The 21,624-nt window shown below is 48.0% G+C and overlaps 1 protein-coding gene across 1 annotated transcript; it reads right to left on the bottom strand.

Annotated features, from left to right (window-relative positions):
* Positions 1-191: 191 nt before the first annotated feature.
* Positions 192-20,552, bottom strand: LOC308145314 (proto-oncogene Wnt-3-like; the record flags this gene model as incomplete). The annotated part of the gene is given in 6 exon segments (XM_080516703.1): positions 192-671; positions 3,853-3,896; positions 3,899-4,078; positions 4,081-4,116; positions 7,661-7,902; positions 20,473-20,552. Coding segments are annotated over 6 exon segments (1,062 nt in total).
* Positions 20,553-21,624: the final 1,072 nt, after the last annotated feature.

Genomic DNA, 21,624 nt, shown 5'->3' on the forward strand with positions numbered 1-21,624 from the left:
AAGAAATCGTCAAGACGTATCCGTTACTGATGTGCCATTACCCGCCAGGGCCTGAGTGTGTGTGGTTGTGTGCTGAAGGGTGTGTGGGGGAAGCAGGGGGGGGGGGGGGGTCGTGCGGGAAGGTGGGAACTCGGAGGTCCAGCAGTCATTTTTTGTTTGTTTGTTTGCGTGGAGGTGGCGCGGCGCGGCGCTCACTTGCACGTGTGCACGTCGTAGACGCGCACGCACTCCTGGCAGCTGACGTAGCAGCACCAGTGGAAGATGCAGTGGCACTTCTCCTTGCGCTTCTCAGTCCGGGTGTTGTGGCCGCGGCCGCAGCACAGCAGGTCGCAGCCCTCGATGCCGTGCGACGACACGTTGCAGACGCGGTCGCGCGTCCCGAACGAGCCGGTCTCCTGGTTGGGCTCGCAGAAGTTGGGCGAGCCCTCGTAGTAGACCAGGTCGCGCTCGGTGGGGTGCTTGAAGAAGGCGTACTTGACCCGCAGCGTCTCCACCCAGCCGCGGGACTCGCGGTGCTTCTCCACCACCATCTCCGAGGCGCTGTCGTACTTGTCCTTCAGGTAGTCGCCCAGCATGCGGAAGTCCGGCTGCGCCCACCAGCACGTCTTCACCTCGCAGCTCCCGGAGAGGCCGTGGCATTTACAGCGAAGGTGCATGTGGTCCAGGATGGTCTGAGGAAATGCAGAACCCCCCCAAAAAAATGTATGTCAATACTTGGGACAGATGAGAACTCAGAGAACTCAGGATGTGTGAAAGTCTGTACGAATGGAGAAACTGCGAGAACAAGAATGACGCCATTGTTTTCTGGCGATCGTGGTTTGGTAGTTCCTGCTGCTCAGTCTGGGCAAAACTTTTCTTTGTGTACTTTGTGTTTAACCACAAGTATTTGCGGTGGAAGCAGCAAAAGCTCCTGCAAAACTTGCGAAGTATGAAATGTTCTTTCCAGAACATTTCAAGAAAACAAATTACATACGTAACGTTAACGTCTAGTTTGCCTCGCTAAGCTGTATTGATACCGTGTTTGTTGGTTGTAACAGTGTTTCTGGGTAACAAACCTAATACAGTCGGTTTATTCCCATTTTACATTTTGCCACATCTTTTTTTAGGGGACATGCATTTGTGAGATGAGCAGATTCCTTGAGGATTTGAGCCAGGGCCCTTCAAAGTAAAGGTCGAGATTCAAACCCAACCAAAGGGAATCTCTCACACGCAAAAGCCGATGGTCGGTTGGTTCAGTCTGGGGTTGTATCGATAAAGGACGGCGTGGTGGTTCTTTGTCCATTGTGTAGTTTACGAGTCTGTGTGTGGGATAGGGTGGAGGAAAGTAGTCCGGGCTTCTCTTAAAGGCGCTCATCCCGCCACACGTTGAGAACCTCTGCTTCAAAGCGTCACCCGTACGGAGAGCTTGAACGTTCCGAGTGTAAGATCGTCGCCGGTACTCGCAGCGCCGGCTCGGATATCGGAGCAGATCTCATCGACACTCCGGATCATGGCAGAGCATTAAAGTGAAAACGTCCGTAGAAACTTCCCCACATTTGCTGAGCAGTCTCCACGTAGCCAATAAATCCCTTAATACGCGTCTTTTGGCAGTAGCTTCAGAGCGAGGTGGGGCGAATGAATCCGCCTCCAGCTGTTGTCCTCTGGAAAGACGCACGCTACAAATTTTTCAGAGCCACTCTTTCAAGGCCCGCAGGCTGTTCAAGGCGGATCTTCAGAGGCTTCGTTCGGGAAGGAGGATTCCTTTTAAAGGTTATTAACTAAAACGCTCTGCTCCGACTCCGGTGTCTGAACCTGGGTGCTTCGGGATCCATCATTTTTTTTCCCCCGACGGTCAGTAAATTTATTGGGAATGCGGCGATTCTAGACGAACAAAAACCACCAACAAGTCGCAGAGCGGGGGGCCGAGAGAAACGACGCGCCAGTGGCTGCAGCTTTTATTGAAGTGTCAGGCAGCTGCGGAGTACAGAGGGAATCGGCGCTGCCGCCGATTCCCTCTGAAGTCGCTGTCTCACGCCGTGACTGTGCCGCCGCGGGGCATATTTCACCTTTGTGTTCTGATTTTTTTTTTTTTTTTTTTTCGTTGTTGTGCTTTAATTCGACAGCTATATTTAGCTTACAGAATTCCCCCCCAGCTGCGGCGGAAGGCAGGTGGCCGTGGCACCTCTGTGTGAGAACGAGGAGAGGGGTGGGTGGGGGGGGGGGGGGGGGGGTGGACGGGTGACATCACACTTTGAGCTTGTCATGCCAACATCAAGTCACGGAACCCCCTCGGGGCAAATAAGGAAGCGTGAGAGGGCCAGGTGGAGGGGGGGGGGGGGTGGAAGGGAGGGGGGGGGGGGGGGTCGGGATCGTCCTGACAGGGCCGCCGTTCACATGCGCTCCTGCGGTCGCTCTGACTGCTCCTGTGTGCGCACATCAAAGGCCTGTCTTGTTGCCGTGTGGTCCCGTCTATTTGCCCCTCAGCGAGCAGCCCAGAGCCTGTTTTCCTCCCCGCAGTGACAGCCGGCCCTGATGTTTTAAGTCGGAGCTGATTTGCCTCCCTCACTCCGGTTATTTGACTGTCGGGGGATTTTTTTTTTTTTTTTCCCCCACCTCCCTGCGCGGGGACGTGAGGCATGAAAGGCGAGGTGCGCGGGGGCAAAAGGCGGGCAGGAGAGAGCCGCCCTCAGATGAGCAATTAACCAGTCATTCAAAAGTCAAGTGCTTCATTCTGAGGTGGAAACCCAGAAATGTGCGGACAAGTCGAATCCCAACGATTATTAATCCTCAACAGCGACGCTTCTTGATTAAATTCGATGCCTTTGCGATACAAGTCGGGTCATTGTCTATTGTCGACTGCGCCTCCTGCTTTGAATTACAGTGTTTGTGCCGAGCGCTTCCAGTTGACGTGACGTATTGCAGTGCTTGGGGTCTGAAAACAGAACGTTTATCTGTCTGTGCTGTACATCAATCAGCGGCAGGTCGTCGAGACGGCGATAAACGGCAGCCTGTTTCCCCCCCGCCACGACACTAGGGGGCGTCCATCGCATCAAACTCATTGGTAGAGTGTTTACAGTGTGAGATGGTGTGTTGAGGCATCTGTGATTGAATCTGAATGTGATGTGTTAGAAATAAACAGCCAACTGTTTCCAGTGTTTAGTATTTTCAATGGAAAAGAGGTTCAAATGTGGTTCGAATGATTATATACGTCTTCTCTAATCCTTGTACGTTGTGAGACGAGGTCTTCATAGATTCGGATGGAAATCTTGGTCGTTGTGTTTGTGGCACATTGTATTATCCTGCAGAAAGAGGCCATATTGCTTCCATAAGAACACGTCCCTTGTCTAATAAAAAGCGTATGTATGTGTTTAATGGCAGGATTGAAACTCAGCTTTATGTCGGGTTTTCTCCACCTAAATGATGTGAAACTGTCACGACGCCAGTCTCTTCCTTTTCTCTTTGTTCTGGTGTTGATGCTCAAGTTGGAGCTTTCGGCAGGAGACAAATCTGTGTCTCTGCAGCCTTTAGACACAAAACACCGGTGATGAACTGTGTGTTGTGACACTTTCTGTCATAAACTTCTGCAGAAAATTGAGTTGCAGTGGCTCGTCTGTTGAATCGGTCCCCACAGGCCAGCCTTCCCCCCCCGCCCCCCGCCTGCATCGACGAGGCCCGACTGTTTACCGCTTGTTCACTTCCGATGGATTCTGACCGGTGACACTCAGAAGAGCTGCAGGCCACCTTATGTGTACTGTTTTTCCTCCCGAACTCATCAAGGTTGAGGATAAAATGTTCACAAGGTCAAAAGATATTTTTCCGACATTGTATTTTTTATTTCACCTGTTAGCGGTCGTAGTGTTACGCGGCATTTACCGTGCGTCCGGCTTCGTTGTTGTGCCGATTCATGGCCGAGCGAGGTCCGGGCGGTTCTCCCTGGCGTCCGCGAACTCCCTGGACACCAGGACGCCGAACTCCGCGTCCTCGCTGCAGCCGCCCCACTTCCAGCCCTCCCCCGGCGGACCCTTGTGGTGGGAGTCGCAGCCGCACATGGTGGACGTGCCCTCGGCGCAGGAGCGCGTCACGGCGAACGCGACGCCGCCGAGGCGATGGCGTGGACGAACGCCGACTCCCTGGTCGCTGAAAGAGACGGGCGGAGGCGAGACGGGTAAACAGAGAGGAGGGGGACTTTGAGGGAGGAGGGCGTCAGTCTTGTGTGCGGCGTGCGGATAAGACGACCCCGGCCGCTGCCGACATCCAGACAGATGTATTGAAAGGGATACCTGCAGGCAACAACCTTTTAACGCCACACTTCATCCTTCAGAGAGCACACATGTGTAAAGGTATTTGCCACCGTAAAAAAAAAAAAAAGAAAAAAAGAAACGTGTGGGGAATATCACTTTGACATCCCTCCAGGTTGTTTCATGATATCCGTACGTGGTTTACAGTGTTACCGGCTGGTCGTCACCAGGGAGGAGCTGAAAGGAGTCCCTGCAGTGACATCAGCCCGATTGTGGTTGTGTCAAGAGGACCTAATGCTCAGTGGGATCTCAGTGACCTCCTGTCATCCCTGAGGTGTGCTGCTTTGCATCTGGATTGTGTTTCAGGAATGTTGTTAACCCCCCCCCCCCTCTATCCAACACCGCCCTCCCCCCCCCCCCCCCCCCCCCCCCCCTCCCCTTACGTCCCTGTTTAAAGCCCAAGGCCCTCTGGTGATACCTGGCAGTGTGTCGGCCTGTTCTTTTTTTTTACGCTGAGGGATGGAGTTACGCCTTCTTTGAAGGCAACAGCTTATTATGTAACCAGACACCATTGTTTCACAATCACAGCACACTTACCGTGGCTCCCCCATTACACTCCACCAGCTCGGCAGCGCCGGGACTGATACAGTGACCTGCAAAAGTCGTCGTACCCCTTGAATCTTTCTATGTTTTGTCACATTGCGACCACAAATGTAAAAGTATTTGATTGGGATTTCCTGAAAAAAGACTAATGCGATATGAAGTGGAAGAAGACGAAAGATGTTTTTTTTAATTATTGATTTTTACAGACAAAATAACTGAAACGTCTTCCTCCACCGAGTCAGGAGATCCTCTATTCGCTGCAATCGCATGTCTTTTGGGTGTCGGCCTCCGTCAGCCTTGTGTGTCTAACAGACTGAAATTTGTGACTACTGTTCTTTGCAAATAGTTCAAGCTCAGTCAGATTAGATGGAGAGATTCTGTGAACAGCAGTTTTCAAGTCTTGCCGGAGGTGTTCAGTTGGATGAAGGTCTGGACTTTGGTCCATAACAATTGAACAGGCTTTGATCGGAACGTTTTCCGTTGCAGCTCTGCTGGATGCTACGGGTTGTTGTCCTGCTGGAAGGTGAACCTCAGGCCTCAGTCTCAAGTCTTTCAGCAGACTCTAACAGCTTTTCCTCCATAATTGTTCTGTATTTGTCTCCATCCATCTCCATCAGCTCTTATCAGCTTCTCCGTCCTGCCTGAACAAAAGCAGCCCCCACAGCATGATGCCGCCACATGCTTCAATGTGAGGATGGTGGTGTGCAAAATGTGCAAAAGTTTAAGGGGTATCAATACTTTTGGATTGCATTGCATACAAAAAGCGCACTCACTGGTGTTGTGATGAGTCTTACAGGAGCTTCAGTCTCACTTTCTGCTGTACAACCAACTGTGTGATCAGGGTTTTCATATTTGTATGAGCATAATCATAGAATAAGACGTATATTTTGCAGACCACAGTGTCTCCCGGAGCCAGAAATTCCTCGGGTGAATCAACTGCCAGGGAGGCTTTCAAGGCCCAATCAGACCACTTTACAAGCCACTGACAGGGTTTACTCATGTTTGGCTGGAGTGCAGCCATATTCTCCAGGCCTCAATGGGACTGCAAGCAAAGTTACACAACAAAAACACCTTTTCATGTCGGGTGTTTGTCGTCTGTCGTGCTAATTTGATGCCACACATATCTGTGCTGAAACAGTTCTTGTTTGTGACGTTTTGAGAGAATACATGCTTATAATTTACAGGGTGAAAGATCAGAAAGCTTTTGTTGGGAACCTGATCAGTTTTGTTTATTCTTCCAAAAAAAAAAAAAAAAAAAAAACGGGAGTCCTTGTAAGTCCATAAAAGTGTTTTAGTCTTTTTCGTCTAAATCCCCCATAAGCACTGACATCATTGAATGACATTCAGTCCTGAGGTTGGGCATCTCTGCTTGCCCTGGCAAGCCGAACGGGGCCCTTCGAATCAGGGGCCTGTGAGCTCTGGGCCCCTGGAGCTCTGGCTGTTAGCCAAGGCTAGCGCTGCTCCTGCTACCTGCTGGGCCCATCAATCCGCCTTTGTTTCCCTTGTGTCACACTGTATTATCCACACAAAGGGCCCAGCAACTCGCGCCCCCACAGCTCCGCTCTGCCCGGAGCTGGCATTCCCTAAACTCCCGAACTCCCCCCCCCCCTTTCGTCCTCTCCCTCTAGCCACCCCTCCGCCAACACCCTGAGCTGAAATCCCATACACCGCCAACCCACCGCAGCACCTCCACCCCCCCCCCCCCCCCCCCCCCCTTACTTCCTCCAGGCATACACCAATGGCACCACCAAGGCCAACGTGCAGCTTAAAGGTGGCTAGAGGCTGGTGGTTGGTAGCGCTCCCTTCCCCGAGTCCGGCTTTTCCATTCATCACTCCCAAAGTGACACACTCGTCTTCCTTCCCTCCTTCCCTCTGTCCTCCCTTTGCTTCCCTATCCCAAAGTGCACACCCGGGCTAGGTTGGGAGAGATCCCCTTTCAGCCTGTTTTCATGACAGAGTCAAAAGGGCGTGTGAATGGGGCGTCCGTGGGAGCTGGACTGTGTGAGGCGCGCACTGGTCTTCATGCACAGTAGGGGTTGAGCGGAGCCCCCCGGCCCTTTTCTATTGCCTGTAATCTCATTTGGCCTCCCCTCTCCCTTTTATTTGACTGAGGAGCTTGGACTGCTCACACTGCCCATTTCTGCCCAGATTCCTTCCCCTCTGACACACAGGCTAATTCATTTCCAATCAGCAGCCTCGCACACAACACAGAATCTTCTACCTTTATAATTAGGGCCCAGCGAAGCCTTGAGCAGGACACCTGTGTCCATTGTTTCCCTCCGTCAGGTTTAGTGAGGTCGCTTGAATGACACAGTTAAGTGCGGAGGACTATCGTACAATTTAGCATTCTGCGTGTGAAGCGTCTGATGGATGCCGCCAGTATATCAGCTGCACTTGTCAGGTTTTGTTGATAGATTTACAGCGCTGACCCTCTTTCATGTATGAGAGTGTAAACATGGTTGGTAAAAACCCAACAGAGAGAGGGCGAAAGAGCCACTGCCTCTGAAGAAAAATGTGATATTGAAGGTAAAGATGGATAGAAGTTGAATAATGTGTCAGTGCTTGTCGCTGCGCTCATTTCTCACTGCAGCCAGGAAAGGTGTATATTATTGTAATTGCCCTAGTTAGTCGTTTGTCAGCAAAAGCTCAGAGAACAGGCAGTGCTGAGCCCAAGGGCGGAAACTGTTTAACGTTAAGTTTTGCAACAGCTTGCACTACCCTTTGCTATACAGACTACTTTTTACTCGGGTGTTGCCTCTTTTGATCCTGTATCTTTGTACCGTGCGGGGCAAATACATACATCTGCAACCAGACGGATGTTTGTGGAATAAGAACTGTACCTTTGTCGAGCACGGGACCAAAGATGGCCAGGTTGTCTTTGATGGTGGTGCAGTTCCATCGCCGGCCCCTGAACTGGTGCTGGCACTCCTGGATCCCCAGCTTGACACCTTCGGCGACACTGGGCATGATCTCAATGTAGTTGCGACAGAAGCGCAGCTGCTTGGGCACCAGGCCGGGGATCGAGCCGCACAAGATGGGTTGGGAGCCCAGAGATGAGTACTGCTGCCCCAGGGCCAGGGACCTATGTGACAGAGCGAAGGAAGGCATCAGCAACAGAGTTCGGGATTATGAATAACCCCAACATTTTGATTAAGAGCACAATTTTGACACAAATGATCAGTCACATTCACACACCAATGAGGCAACTTGGGATTCACTGACTTTACCAACTGAGTCATAGCCACTCCTTAACGTTGTGACATCAACTGAATGCATCATTGCATTCTTTGTGTTTGCACATACTATGTATTCAGGTTTGTTATCGATATATATCAACACATGGACAATTTTCAACAAGTTGGGTGAAGTCTTAAAAAGCTGCATGTAGGTTCACATTGTCTGACTTTTGGAAACTCAAATTTTCTTTCCAAAAAGGTAATGTAAGCATACCGATTATCACGTTGCACAAAACTGTCAAACAGGGTTGGATCAGATCTTGAAATGTTTTATACCAGCAGCTTCTCCAACTGTCACGTTGCATATTTTTTGTTCCTGTCAGCCAGTATTATCTGTTTGAATGCTATATTTTTCAACGTTTCATTATGTGCTCTGACTGAAAACTGCTTTTGGGATCCGTAGGCAATAGGAAGTGTATCTCTTCTTGATCTAAATAGAGACTTTCAGTTGGAACCCTGCCAGGTCTTTATGTGTAATCTGCAACTGTTGTCACGCTAATGGTTTCGCACTCAAGTTTACATTGTGATTTGACTCCATTCCACCCAGGCCAAATTCAGCGAAGAAAATTTGTGTTTCAACAAAACAGTCAATAATTTGATCCTCAATACATTTCTTCTCAGAGAAAAAACCAAAAAAAAAACACGAGAGGCCAACCCCACACTTTCAGGATCAAGAGGTTCGGCTTAGCAGACTTTATTTAGCAGGAATTATTTTTAACTTAAGACAATAAGTGACTGGATTGGAGAAGTGAAGCTATCCTCAATCCTTCACCCTCAGTGAATCTTTAAGAATGATGTTGACGTCCCAGGGAGCTCTCAGTGAAGCACATCCGGCTCTCCAAGAGGAGATCACCTCTGCATTCATTAATCTCACGCTTTACTGTTGAGCGTAACCCTGTGACAGTACCGTGATTCCCAACAGTGGCTTCAATTGACTTATCCAGTTAATGTTGTTTGTGCTAACAGGACCTGTTTGTTTTGTCTTTTTCCGGCAGGAGAAGGAGGCGAGTCGGCGCTCTTCGGGGCAGGGATACAAGCCATTAGTACTGACTACTCAAAGTGTTCCCACTTGTGACCATACACAGATCTGCTGATTTAACAGATAACGCACAAGAACCTGTCTGCTTCACTCAGGAAACCCCCCCCCCCCCCCCCACCCCCCATACAGCTCGAAATAAATGAAAACATCTGCCTTCACAGCTCCATCATTAATTTGAGGTTTCCCGCTGGAGATGATGTTTTAAGAATGATTGTGTATTCAACCACCGATGGATAAAAGTGGCATGTGTGAAGCCGTGTGCCTCGCCAGTCGGCATCGTGCAGATGTGCCTAAGCAGGGATTAATGACTACGACAAGACAGCCAAGATCGGCGCGTGATGCCAGAAACCATTACAGTTTCACTCAGGTAATTAATTTTAATTGCTTTCTATTCCTCATGAAATAAAAGAGTGAGAGAAAACATGTTTGCCGTGCCCGTGTTTTAACATGCTTTCTGTGACAAGCTCGAACAAAACTGTGAAACTTCTTCCAGAAGATCATACATTTGCAGACGGGTGCCAGACTTGCATTTCTTGTTTATTAAATTTTGAGCTTACAGAATATATCACCCGAGGGCATACATCTCCGATAAAGGCTGCTTGAATATTTTTCCAGCGCGTATCTCTGATTTCAGATTGCACAGGGCGAAAAGTGGGAATTCGCTCCACGCCGGTGCGGCGCAGACCCTCTATCCAGCTCTTGGCTCAGTCTGGGTGGACAACATGGCGCTGGAGGCCATGAAAGGATCACAGGGGAACAATTGACGCTGATCAGATCAGAGCGCCACTCAGAATGACCTCAGGACCCCCGCAGGGCGCAACCCAATCATAGCAGCCACTGACTCTGACAGATGAGTGCAGCGCGGCGCCCCACCCCAACACAAAAGTCAAGCCATTGAAGTCACAGGGGGAAGAAGAAAAAAAAAAAAATCCCCCCATCAGACAGGTTCACAGCTCATATGCGCTTCTGGTTTTTCTTCATGCTTCCACCGCAACCCTGCCCCCACAGCTCAAAACCACTCCATACTGTTTTTGATCTAATGTGAGCGCTGTCGTAGCAGGTATCAACGTTCGCCCGCAGAACTGAGGGACTGAGACACGAGGTTGTGTTGTTTTACTTCTACAGCTGGTCCAATAGAATATGATGATCCCATAATCAGCTGTGAGCCACTCGTGTTGGCATAAGATTTCTGTGTGACACTGATACACAACAAACAGTTCTTATGTTTCAGCAGGAAACCTTGTCTCAACGCTGCTCAAGGGCTATGCTACGACCAACATCAAGCACAAGGATAAACTGAACTTTTATTTCAAGTCCAACCGAGCACTTTAAAGTAGAAATGTTGTTTTTTCCCCGGTGTATTTTCCCATGCTGGGATTGTAATTCAATAGAGCTCATCAATCTCCATTCATGTCCTTGTTTTGAGTCTGAGGCAGCCACATTAGCTCATCTGCCTGTCCCAATCCCACCAACATCCCTGAGTTCAAGTGTTGCTGACTTCACTCTGTCTGGTGACTGAGTGACTAAGGACTTTAATTACACTGTCTGCGAGGTTGGTTACTGCCCATTAATCTCTCAGTCATGGGACGGACCCGAGCGGATGATGCTCTGCGCACAGAGCCGGTAGTTGAGTGTCGGTGTCACATGCTCCCCGACAACATCAGCCAGTCCGAACCCCACCGGCTCAACTGAGATGTCTACGGAGTCAGAGCACGATGACAAACCTTGGAACATTTAGGTTGCCATTCAAGGGATCTCTGACAACACAGGCTTAGCCTGAGAATTCAGGATTCCTGATGGAAGCAATTAGCTAACCACATAGGACTTTGTGGTGGACATAGCATGTTTAGAACGCAGGCAGTGGTTATGCCACCCTATTTGTCTTTGTTTGCAATTGATGTGCCCGACTTGGTCCATATGAACACATTAGATGAAAAGGATGTCTTTTTTTGGGGGGAGGGGGGGTGCTATGCTAGGTGCTGATGAGCATCTTAACCCTGAAGGACTATGGGGGGGGGCATCATTGTGCAAAACAGATACACACACATGCATGCAGGCGACATGTGTGCCACGCCGATCCCGTCTGCTCTGCATCACTTCTCGGAAGCTACGTGCAACGTGTCTCGACCGAATGAGGGAGCAGCAGACACAGAGACCTCCGCCGAGGTAGAATGCCGGGGGAATCTGCTGCCGGGTGCGAGACACGCACGCACGCAGCAGAGCGGCAGCGAACTGCAGGGCTTGGCAGGTGCATGCCCCGGCATGTCCGCATGGGGCCTCTACTTGCCTGGAGGGGGGGTTTACAGCTTGGTTGGGGGTTTTCGTAGCATCTAAACTGGGGTTGATGTGAAAGTCTGATGAGCCACTTGAAACCACAGAAATGAAGCAGAGGAAACAAAGGGATTCCACCACACACCTCGCTGAAGAATGGAGAATCACGCAATCGAGACGATAACACTGTCAACAAAAACTTTTCACTCAGCCACTCCCAATCCAATATAACGCTTACGACAATCTTTGCTGCTTGGTCTACTGCATATCCCAGGCCTTGTTTTGTCTCGAAGCAAGTGGAGCTCAAGTCAAAGGTGAGTCAAGGAATCTGGCACTGTCAGAAATGTGCCGTAGCCTATTGTGGGAGGTCTGCATTACAGGGGTCAGTGTATAGCACATATGCGCAAAGATGAGCTTACTTTGTGTCCAGGGGCATAAAAAGTACCAGGTGACCCTTTGAACCTGTGAAGCAGAACATGACATCTGACCTCACTGTCATTTACCCCGGCAGAAGTTCATGACCATGGCTCATATGTATTGTGCCTGTTTGCTCAATTTAGCAAACAGTTAATTTACTTTCAGTTATGTGTATAGGTTTTATAAAACTTGGATTTGATATCGTTTGTCACCGTCCCTGCTTATCTTTCAGAATGGGGACTAGAATATGTTAATTCCACTACTTAAAGGTAGGGAATTTGTTGTGTGTGTTGACTTTAACCTCTGTAATTATTTCAGATACCACAAAGGGAGTCAGATTAGCGTGTAAAAACACAAGTGAATTGTAGGATTTTTTTCCTAATAAAGCTAAACAAACCTTTGTACTGTATTCAAAAATAACTTAATAAAGTTTATTTCACAATGGGTCTACTCTAGTGTTTTTACTTGTGTGATAATTAAATTGAATTGTGCTGTTACATCACAAAAGCTAAACATTTTAATGTGAAGTTCAGCGTGTTTTCATTAAAAATGCATTATTCATGCCATTTTATTTTTACATTTTAACATGGAATAAAATGTATTCTCCGCTTCGTTTGTTCGTATTTGCTGTTTTAACCGAAAAGCGTGTTGTTGTTTGTGGAGGAAGTGTTTGTACGACTTCCGGGTGCCATCTTTGTTTTGGTCCGTCAAGCTTCGCTAAAGTTAGCCTCGTCATGATGATGCGCGATATATTGACAGTTATGCACAACCCTGTGCTGGTTTTTGGAGGAGAATGTTTAGATACCCATGAATGTTTTTTTTTTTTAAATACGTCTTGGAGCGTTTATTGTGTTTTTTTGCTTCATATATTTTGCTTGGAAATAGCGTTAGCCGGCTAAATGTTAGCTTCCTGCTTCCAGCCACTTCCTGATGAAGCCCTGGAAACTGATTCTAACTGGATAAAACTGCATAAAACACACATACCTTCGCTTTTTAATATACTGTTAAAGTTTCAAGATCAAGGTAAAATTCTGTCTTGTTCATTTCGTTAAAACTGCATTTACCTGTATCTTATAATTTGTTGATTGTCCTGAATGACATAATTTTCCAACTTCATGAAGTAAAAATACTCAAAAGTTTGATTATTTATAAAGAAATATTGTTACTTTTTGCCATGTGGAACTGAACTGCTTCATGATGTACTTGTTTAATGGCGATGCATTTTTGTCTTTAGACTGTCTTGCATGTGCCAAAATCAAAGCTCACCTAAATATTGGTGGGGAAAAAAAAAAGTTTGGTTGATATTCATTTCTGCCATAATTTGAAATTTTCAGGGAGCACTTTAGAGAGACTTTAAGGCAGGCCAAGATGCATCATTATGTGGAAAACCAAGTATGAAATAATGTGGAACAGATTTGGAAAACATTCCCTATTTTGAAGATTTCGAAGATCTCAGCATCTGTGCACGTTGTTCTGAACATAATATCAACTGATTCCCAGATTCTGGAGATACCTGAACTCTCAACTTTGAGTGACATGCTTTTAAGCTGCTGATCTTTGGCCTCTGAAGTGCGGCTGTATTGAAACAAGCATAGTTATCCGCTGGGGTCAGCAAGATTTCTAGAAATTGACGTTGTGAACACAGATCGAGAGAAACACGTTTCTGCTGAAACACGTAAAGAGAGTCCAAACCAGAGACTATATAATTCATATTATCATCGAAGAAATTTGATGTTTTTAACTGATTTACTTCAGTAATACTCAAGTAACATGCCAGTAACTCGTAATTTGACACGTTCTACAGTAAAATTTAGCATTTTCTAATGTCGTCTGTTACAACATCTCTGCATTTTCTCCCGCTTGCTTTTGAGGAGTCCAAATATTAAATACAACCTGATAATAGGAACCTGGGTCCAATGTGAACAACAAAACCAAACATCGTGAGGTTTTACCTGTTGTAATGTTGTAAAGACTTTGAATTGTGTTAATGTGAGGTTATAGCACTTTCCCTGAGAGGACTACTGTGAGAGATGGAAATGCGCTGCATACTGAATTTTGTTCACCTCTTAAAAAAATGGCAACCAGAACAGCAAACACATTGATATTAGAGTCGTCTGTAATCACCTTTGACACGGTTCACATATTTTTGAACTCTTGACACTGCTGCATGGCGACTTGTTGTTCTGTCAAAAGCAGTAGGTGATGTAATAAGACTGGCATCGAGAGGTGATCATTCTAAAAACTGTATTTCTGGGCCTTTTGCAGGATGCTGACAGCTCCTGACACTGAGTCGGGGAACTTCTATTCAGTTGGCAGGTGAGCGTGTTGATCTTCTGTTCCTGTTCTATTTTTCTCGAGCGCTGAAGTTGTGATTTAGATCAACTACTCTCTAAAATGCTTGAATATCCAGCGATCCTCATGGATCAGATCAGTTTATTTCGTCAGTGGAAAATGTCTGCTGAGTTCTGTTCTTAAGTTTCTGTTTCTCAGAGTTTTTTCGATAAGAAACTTAAAAACATTCTGTCTTTACAATCATGTTTGACATTGGCTGCAAATGTGTCGGAGAAAAAAAAAAGGGTGCTTTTGATGGTAGGGATTTTTTTTTTTTTTAGCTTTCTCCCATCCATGTCTGAATAAGTTGCCTTAATTCTTTGAAAAGAAATGAATGACATGAGCTCTGGGGGCCTAAAGCTCTGTGCCCACAAGCGTTTGTCAGGTGGCCTCGGCAAGTGAAACACTGCGGGAATATTGTTTGCATTAAACTCTACTCCACCTCCGATTTACCTCCTATATGTTGACGCCGCAGCTCAACTTGTCAGATTTGCCTGGAGGACGTCGTGTAGCTAGACGAGGCCCTGGCAGAGCAGTCGGAGACGTTTCACTTGAAAACACTGCCATCAGAACCTCACAAATTAAATCCCACGGCGGAATCCACGGGAGAGATAAAGACGTTCGAAAATGAGAGTAAGTGGGCCAAGGAAAGTTGCCGGCTTTGCCCGAGGATGGGACTTTTCCTGGTGGAGGCTGGAATGCGAAGCTACCGTCTGTGTTCTGTTGTCTCCGCTTTTTTCTTTGGCACACTTTTGATTTGTAGTCCAACAGCTCCTGGCTGATCAGATAAAAAATGACAAGACCCCTGAAAGATGTTCCAACCTGTTCTCTCCTTCCTCCTCCTCCTCCTCCTCCTCCTCCTGCCTCCCTCCGCAGACAACTTGCTGCAGAGAGTGTGGAGTTGGGACAAGGAGCCCCTGCAGTCACAAAGTATGGAGACGTGCGGAGGGAAACTGAACAGGGTGTAAACTTGTGAACCTGCCTGTCAGGGAAAGAATGAGAGCGGCAGTAAGCTCTGCACAGAAGTACGAACACACGGCAGCCCGAGTGTCTGTCGGTAGGTGGACACGGCAGACTCGGGGGAGGGGGGGGGGCGGTGGAACCGGAACGGGGGCCGAGCCGGTTCCGGTTCTCCGACTGCGCCGAACTAACATTCGCGTTCGTCTCCGCCGTCGGGAGTTACAAGACGCAGCTAATTCGTCCTATGCAAATCATAACTCGTAATGGATTGTTTGGAATCTCCCATTGTATGTCTGGAATGTTGTTGTGGAAAGTTCTAACGCCGCACTGTGCCTTTAAGAGTAATTAAAAAAAAAAAAAAAAAAAAAGCTAGCTAATTGCTGTTGACTTTCTTATGCTTGGTCGAAAGGTGCAAACCTGAACTTTTCCAAGTTCGCACACGAACGTAGGAGGCAGAAACGATGCCCACGGCCGGCCGGGAGGCCTTACCTGGTCCGGGGGAGCCGCGGTCATGCATGTTTTTCGATTTCCAGTGTGTGAGGGATGTCTGAAATGTACCGACGGTTCTCCCAAGTTGGCATCGTCTGACATTTCGCCACTCCTTGTTATAAATCTCAGATTTAAAAAGGGAAGGGGGGGGGGGGGGGGGGGGGGGGAGAAGCATTTGGAAAAGTTTTTCTGCTTCTTGTGGTTGAGATTATATCAAACCTTGTAATATGTTTGGCTTCATTTGTTACATGACTGCAGCAGAAATGCGGTCGTGCTCGAGTTTAAATGATCGAAAAAAGCTATAATTACAGCATTAGTGCAAACTCTTGAATATCGTCCTCAAACCGACTCCTAATGGGGAAAGTGCAACGATATTTCACTATTTAATTGTTATTTTATGTTGGGAGGCAAAGTGTTGTGGTTGCGAAGACACGACACGTCCTATTTGCAGCTATTTATAGCGTCTGTCCCGGCTGCAGCGGAGGCCCTCGTGATGTAGAGATACTGAATGATAGCCCCCTTTGCGAGCGTGCGGTTGATGTGGCGGCCCCGACCCCCGGGGGCGTCGGGGCCGAACAGGTGTGAACCGCACATCTTCGTCCCTGACCCTGTGTGTCAGAGAAATTGCTCCTGTGCTAATAATTAACCCCTCTAACAAGCCACACAGGTGAGATCAGCCAGGTAATGAAGACTTTAAAAAAAGAAAAGAAAGAAAAATGCATGTGTGTGTGTGTGTGTGCCTTCACACGTGTCCCCTAATGATGTCTTTGCCCCGAGCCGTTTTGCGCGTTTCCCTTTGAGGAACTGTCCTGGCCTGTGTTTTAGTGCGGCTAATAGCCGAGCACCAGGGGACTTTGTCATTTCCTACAACAGCACATCACATGTCCCTTTGATGCTCGCTGAAGATTAGGACGCGCCTTCGCTGCTTTGAAATACCACTCTCCTTTGAACCGCTCACCTCGCCGGGCTCCGACTGGATGAATGTCGCCCCCCCCCCCCCCCCCCCCCTCTCGCAAACGTGAGGTCACGCTGACGCTACGCGTCCGGGTGAAGGCCGTGTGACTCAGATTCTCGACACCTGAAGTCGTCCGAGTCGCGAGAAGGTTCGACTCGGTTTGAGCGACGTGGCGTCCGCAGAACTCGCCACGCACGCCGTACACCTGCTCGGAGGTGAGGTCCTTGGCCGCTTTAAGCCTCTTCGAGAGATTTAATCCATCTCCGTCCACGTCAGACTGTGTGAAGACGTTTCCCTCGGCCCCTTTGACCCCCCCCCCCACCCCCACCCCCGGCCCTCTGGCAGCCCCTCAGCCTCTCAAAATGAAACCCCGATGTTTCCTATGAATTACATTCTTGTGGACTTCCCTGCTCTTTTCACACACCGGCCCAGCGCACTGTTGGGAATAATACCCGAACATCCTTGATCTTTTCACACAAGGCGGACAAACGGTTGGGGATTTTCTCGCGGTAAGAATCATTTAAGGGACCCCTTCTTTTGGCTGGTGGGTTGGGGATTGGAGGTAGTGGGGGGTGTCACTGTCAGATAATGACATTCCTGAGACCCAGAGATGGACTCTAGAGCCGTATTTAAGCCACTCAGGTTGAAGTGAGAAGCTCTGTGTGTGTGGACAGGGGATTTTCTGCTAATCTAGATTTTTGCCATAGTTTTTCTCAAACTCCTACAAGTGGTATATGAAGAAGACATTTCTCAGATTAAAATATACCATAGATTTTAATATACATGTGTTGCCGTTTTACCTTAAGATTAATCACCTTAAATATAATTTTTTTTATTGGTTGTCTTGTGTCTATCTTTTAGTATCAGTCTGACTGTCACACTGTGATAATTAAATGGAAGATTAGACTTTTTTTAAGTGGCTCATAAATATCATATGGGGCTGCATTGATTGTTATTAAAGTCTTGTGGTGATTTCATCACCAGGCCAACTGAGTGATGAAGCCGGAGACGTCTAGAAAAACCCCAGAAAAATTCAGGAATAGAGTGCCGCGGTGCCGTGGTGCTCCGTACAACCACAGAGCAGGTTGTGAAATTCTCAAACACAAACACACAGTTTAGATTATCCCGGTAAAAGAGGATGAAACAGTCATTAAAGTAACATTTGTGACAATCTCAAGCTATAAAATCCTAATAAATCCAGTTAATCTCTTAGTAAAAGGGTCAAAACAACAGCAGTCAACGGTTGCATCATATCTTTATCTCCCTTTATGTCACTTCCCTCCTTCTTCCTCCCTTCTCATCGCGCTTTATTTGATTTCACCTTCCATAACAGCGGCAAAGTCGACGTAATCTTGTAATAACACCGAGCGCCAGCGAATCGCGCAGCGTTTCTGCTTTCTCAGGCGGTGACGATAACAGCGGCTTAAGGAAATAACAGTTATTGGATTGAAACATCTTGTGCGATGTTGTGTGGTGTGACAAAGTTAAACCAATAATCACCCGCCGAATGCGCGATGGCTGGCGTTCGGGGGAGTCGATTCGACCGAGGCAAATCCTCACTGAAAGTCACTGTCATCATTCACTTTACAAGCCGGCGAGTGTTTACTCAGCGAGCACAAACACACTGAAAGGGCTTAAGCCGCTCTGAAAATAGATGACGAGCTGTTAAACCACCACCGCGCAATATTAGGACGGCCTCTCGTGAACCGAGTCTCCGGCGGCGTTGGTGCTCCTCGATTTCCACGCGGAGGTAAAAGGGGGGGGGGGGGGGGGGGGGGAGGAACCGAAGAGCACCAATAAATCCAGGAAAATATTACCCTCGTTGTTTTTCAAGCCACAACGTAGGGGACGGCGTTGTCAGATCATTGGACGGAGACACGGCGCGACCTGTGGATCGTGTGAGGTCACATTGTGGCTTCAAGCTTCAAACCTTGATTTTTTTAACTGCCCACCCCTCCGATTTTTACCACTCGGCCTCTCCTCTCCAAACCCACCTCATTAGTCTGCAGTGCTTTTTTTTTTTTTTTGCTTTTTTTTTCCCCCCTTCAACTACACCTCTTCTTCATCCCATGCGTACGTGCATATCACTGGAGTTATTTATGCTCCGTTTTGTTTTCAACACCCCATCTTGTAAAAGCCAGGCTGCCAGGCATAAAGCAGTCAAAACTCCTCTCCCCCCCCCCCCCCCCTTTCCAAGCCGTCTTCCCACCTTTGGCTCGAGAATTTATGGCCCGAGCCATCGCCCCTGAGACAAGGAGCCGAGAGGAGCCCGCCCGGGCCCTCGCTGAAACTCGGCACCCTCTTGTTCGGTACGCACCACCTCATTGCGTCTCCTCCTGGATGACGCCGGGCGATGCCACTACTGACGGGTGGGGGGGGGGGCTTGCCTTGCTTGACACCCGCTCCCCAGCACCTGCCCGGTCACCTGAAGCCATGCCGCCCCCCCCCCCCCCAAAAAAAAAAACGACACTTCAAAAATGTGTTACCCCAAATCAAAGGTGGGGGAGCTTTGTTAGGGTTCGAACATTATACCAGTGTCATGTAAGCTGCTTGAACAGAACAGCTGCAGGTAATTCACATAGCGAGAGAGAGAGAGAGAGAGCAAGGGAGAGAGAGAGAGAGAGAGTCCCGGCTCTTTGTCACTGTTGTCTTTTGGTCGGTGCTGAAGCCAGGAGTGGGTGTAAAGTCCTCTCTGCCATTAACACTTCAGCCCTGTGGCCTGTGTGCTTGGCAGCTGTCCGCTCTGTAAACGAAACCAGGAGATGCTCGCGGTCTTGGACAGCGCCACGGTTGGGACCACATGCTAGTTGGGCTACTAAAGTGCAGTAGCTCTGACAAGTATTGTGTCGCGAGCCAAAAGAGCTTTGTCATACGCCCACGCAAATATCTTCCAAAATAGAAGCTTTATGTTACAAAGGGAGATCAGGGGAGCGATGAGGTCAGCTGCATGTGGCTGAATCTGTAATGAGGTAAACCTCCCAAATTTTCAGTCGCCGGGATGATTTAACAAAGAATACGAGCCCCGCGGCACCTAAACATATTGTCTCCTAGACAAATCCGGAGTGGAGGGGGGTGAATTGTACAACAATTGTTAAGCGAAATGATATGCTTCAAGTGATTTCACCAAAAAAAATGATTTGACTACAGCTGATGCCCCGTGGCACTCTGCACATTTATTTTAATATTAGAAAATGGTGCAAAAGTTTCTGAGGAGCAAAAAAACCCCCAAAACAAAACAATGTCTTGAACAATTAATCCTCACTTCACGGCATGTTTGCGGGGGCCGGCGGCCCCAGTGCAGAACGGTGACGCACAAAAGCAGATAAAACAACGTGACGCTGATCTTATAAGTCATGATTGTTGCACGTCGTCATGCACCTCCTTAAATCATTGGATCAGAAAGGAAATTGAATGTGGATTTAAAGGAATATGGAGCCTCTTTTTTTTTTTTTTTTACTTCGCCTTTTTCTTATTACTGCCTTGTCGTTGTCCTTCAGCACAATTTCTGTGATAAAATCTGATCTTACGCCTCACAAGTCCCATCCTTGAGTCGGCGCTCACGCTTACATTTGTTTTTAATGAATTCTTACCCCCCCACCCCCCCAAAAAAAAACTGCACGCTTGAACATTTAGTAGTTTGCAAACTATAAAATGCGACTTCTTTGCATCGCGAAAAATACTCCCAATATGATAAATGGACTTGAGTAAAGAAGGGGGGAAAAGAACGGCGAGGCTTTTCCGTTACACTTAGTATTTTGAGGTTAAGATTCTTTGGACTGGGCCGGAGAACATTTTTCCACGCAGTCAACCGAATGTGCACATTCTGCCCTCCTCAAGAAATGATCATTTGACCGAAACGCGCTCAAGCTCCGCGTCTCGCTCGCCTCCCGTCCGTCTGTCTGCCTCCAACGCCGCTACAGGCTCTGATGCTCAAAGCTGAGGAGTCGTACTCACCACCAGATGGGATAGCCTCCAAGCACCCGGGAGCTGGACAACCACACACACATCAAATATCCAGTCAGATACAAATCCATGAGGTAAGCCTTGCAGTGGTGTGTGTGAGAGCGTTAAATGGATCAATACATAGAACTTCCAATTCGGTCAGCGAAGAAGAGTTTCCAGGGAAGAGGAGCCTTTTTTTTTTTTTTTTTTTAGGGCTGCTTGATTGTTGAATGAGGGGGAAAAAAAATCAAAATGATATTGAAGAAAAAAAAAAAAAATCTTCCTCCTGTTTTCCCCCCTTTTTCTTTGAGTCGGGCCAGGAAAGTGTGTCTGTCTCCTAGTAGTTAAGAGAATAAGTGTCTCTTACACACATGCACACACGCTCCTACCCGTCCTCTCATTCCCTCCCTCTCTCTGAGGTTCTTCCCTAAGGTAGATATCTTTTTCTCTCTCTCTCTCTCTACTTTTTTCTCCCTCAGGATGCCTCATCCACAGGCCCAATATTAAAGGGGGGGGAGTGGCGGTGAGGGTGGTGGCGGTGGTGGTGGTGGTGGTGGTGGAGGAGGGGGGGGACGAGGTTTGGAGATGTCAGCTGGCAAGCCAATCACAGGAGATGGCCTTAGGTTACGAAAAAAAAAAATTATTATTCGTTCCCATCTGTCAATCACACGCCACCCCCTGGTAATGTGGAAAAGAAAGGGGAAGAGTGAAAAGAGAGAGGCAGGGAAATGAGAGAGGGAGGTAAAGGGAGGGACACATGAAAAAAAAAAAAAAAAAAAGAAGAAGAAGAAGGTAGAGAAGAGTTGTTACCCAACTTGTTTTAATCCACCATCGCGGAGAAAGGAGAAGTGTCTGGAGGCAGGTGATGCAGGCCAGCGTCTCCACATGGGGGGGGGGCACACACACACACACACTCCCTCACACACACACACACCGTACATGCTGACATATTGATTTTTTTATTTTTTTTTTTAAAGGTTGTGCCCTGACTAATTGATCCGGATACGTACGCATACATACACGCACGCACACGTCAACACACGCATTAATCCCAGAGCCACCGTATACAGTGAATTTTCTAAATTGTTGTCCGCACCCCCCCCCCCCCCCCCCCCCCGCCCTCGACAGGGGAGCACATAAAAGGGAGCACAATAAAGCCATAAA

The sequence above is a fragment of the Blennius ocellaris genome, assembly GCF_963422515.1.
Source record: "Blennius ocellaris genome assembly, chromosome: 21".
In the NCBI taxonomy this organism is placed as follows: Eukaryota; Metazoa; Chordata; class Actinopteri; order Blenniiformes; family Blenniidae; genus Blennius; species Blennius ocellaris.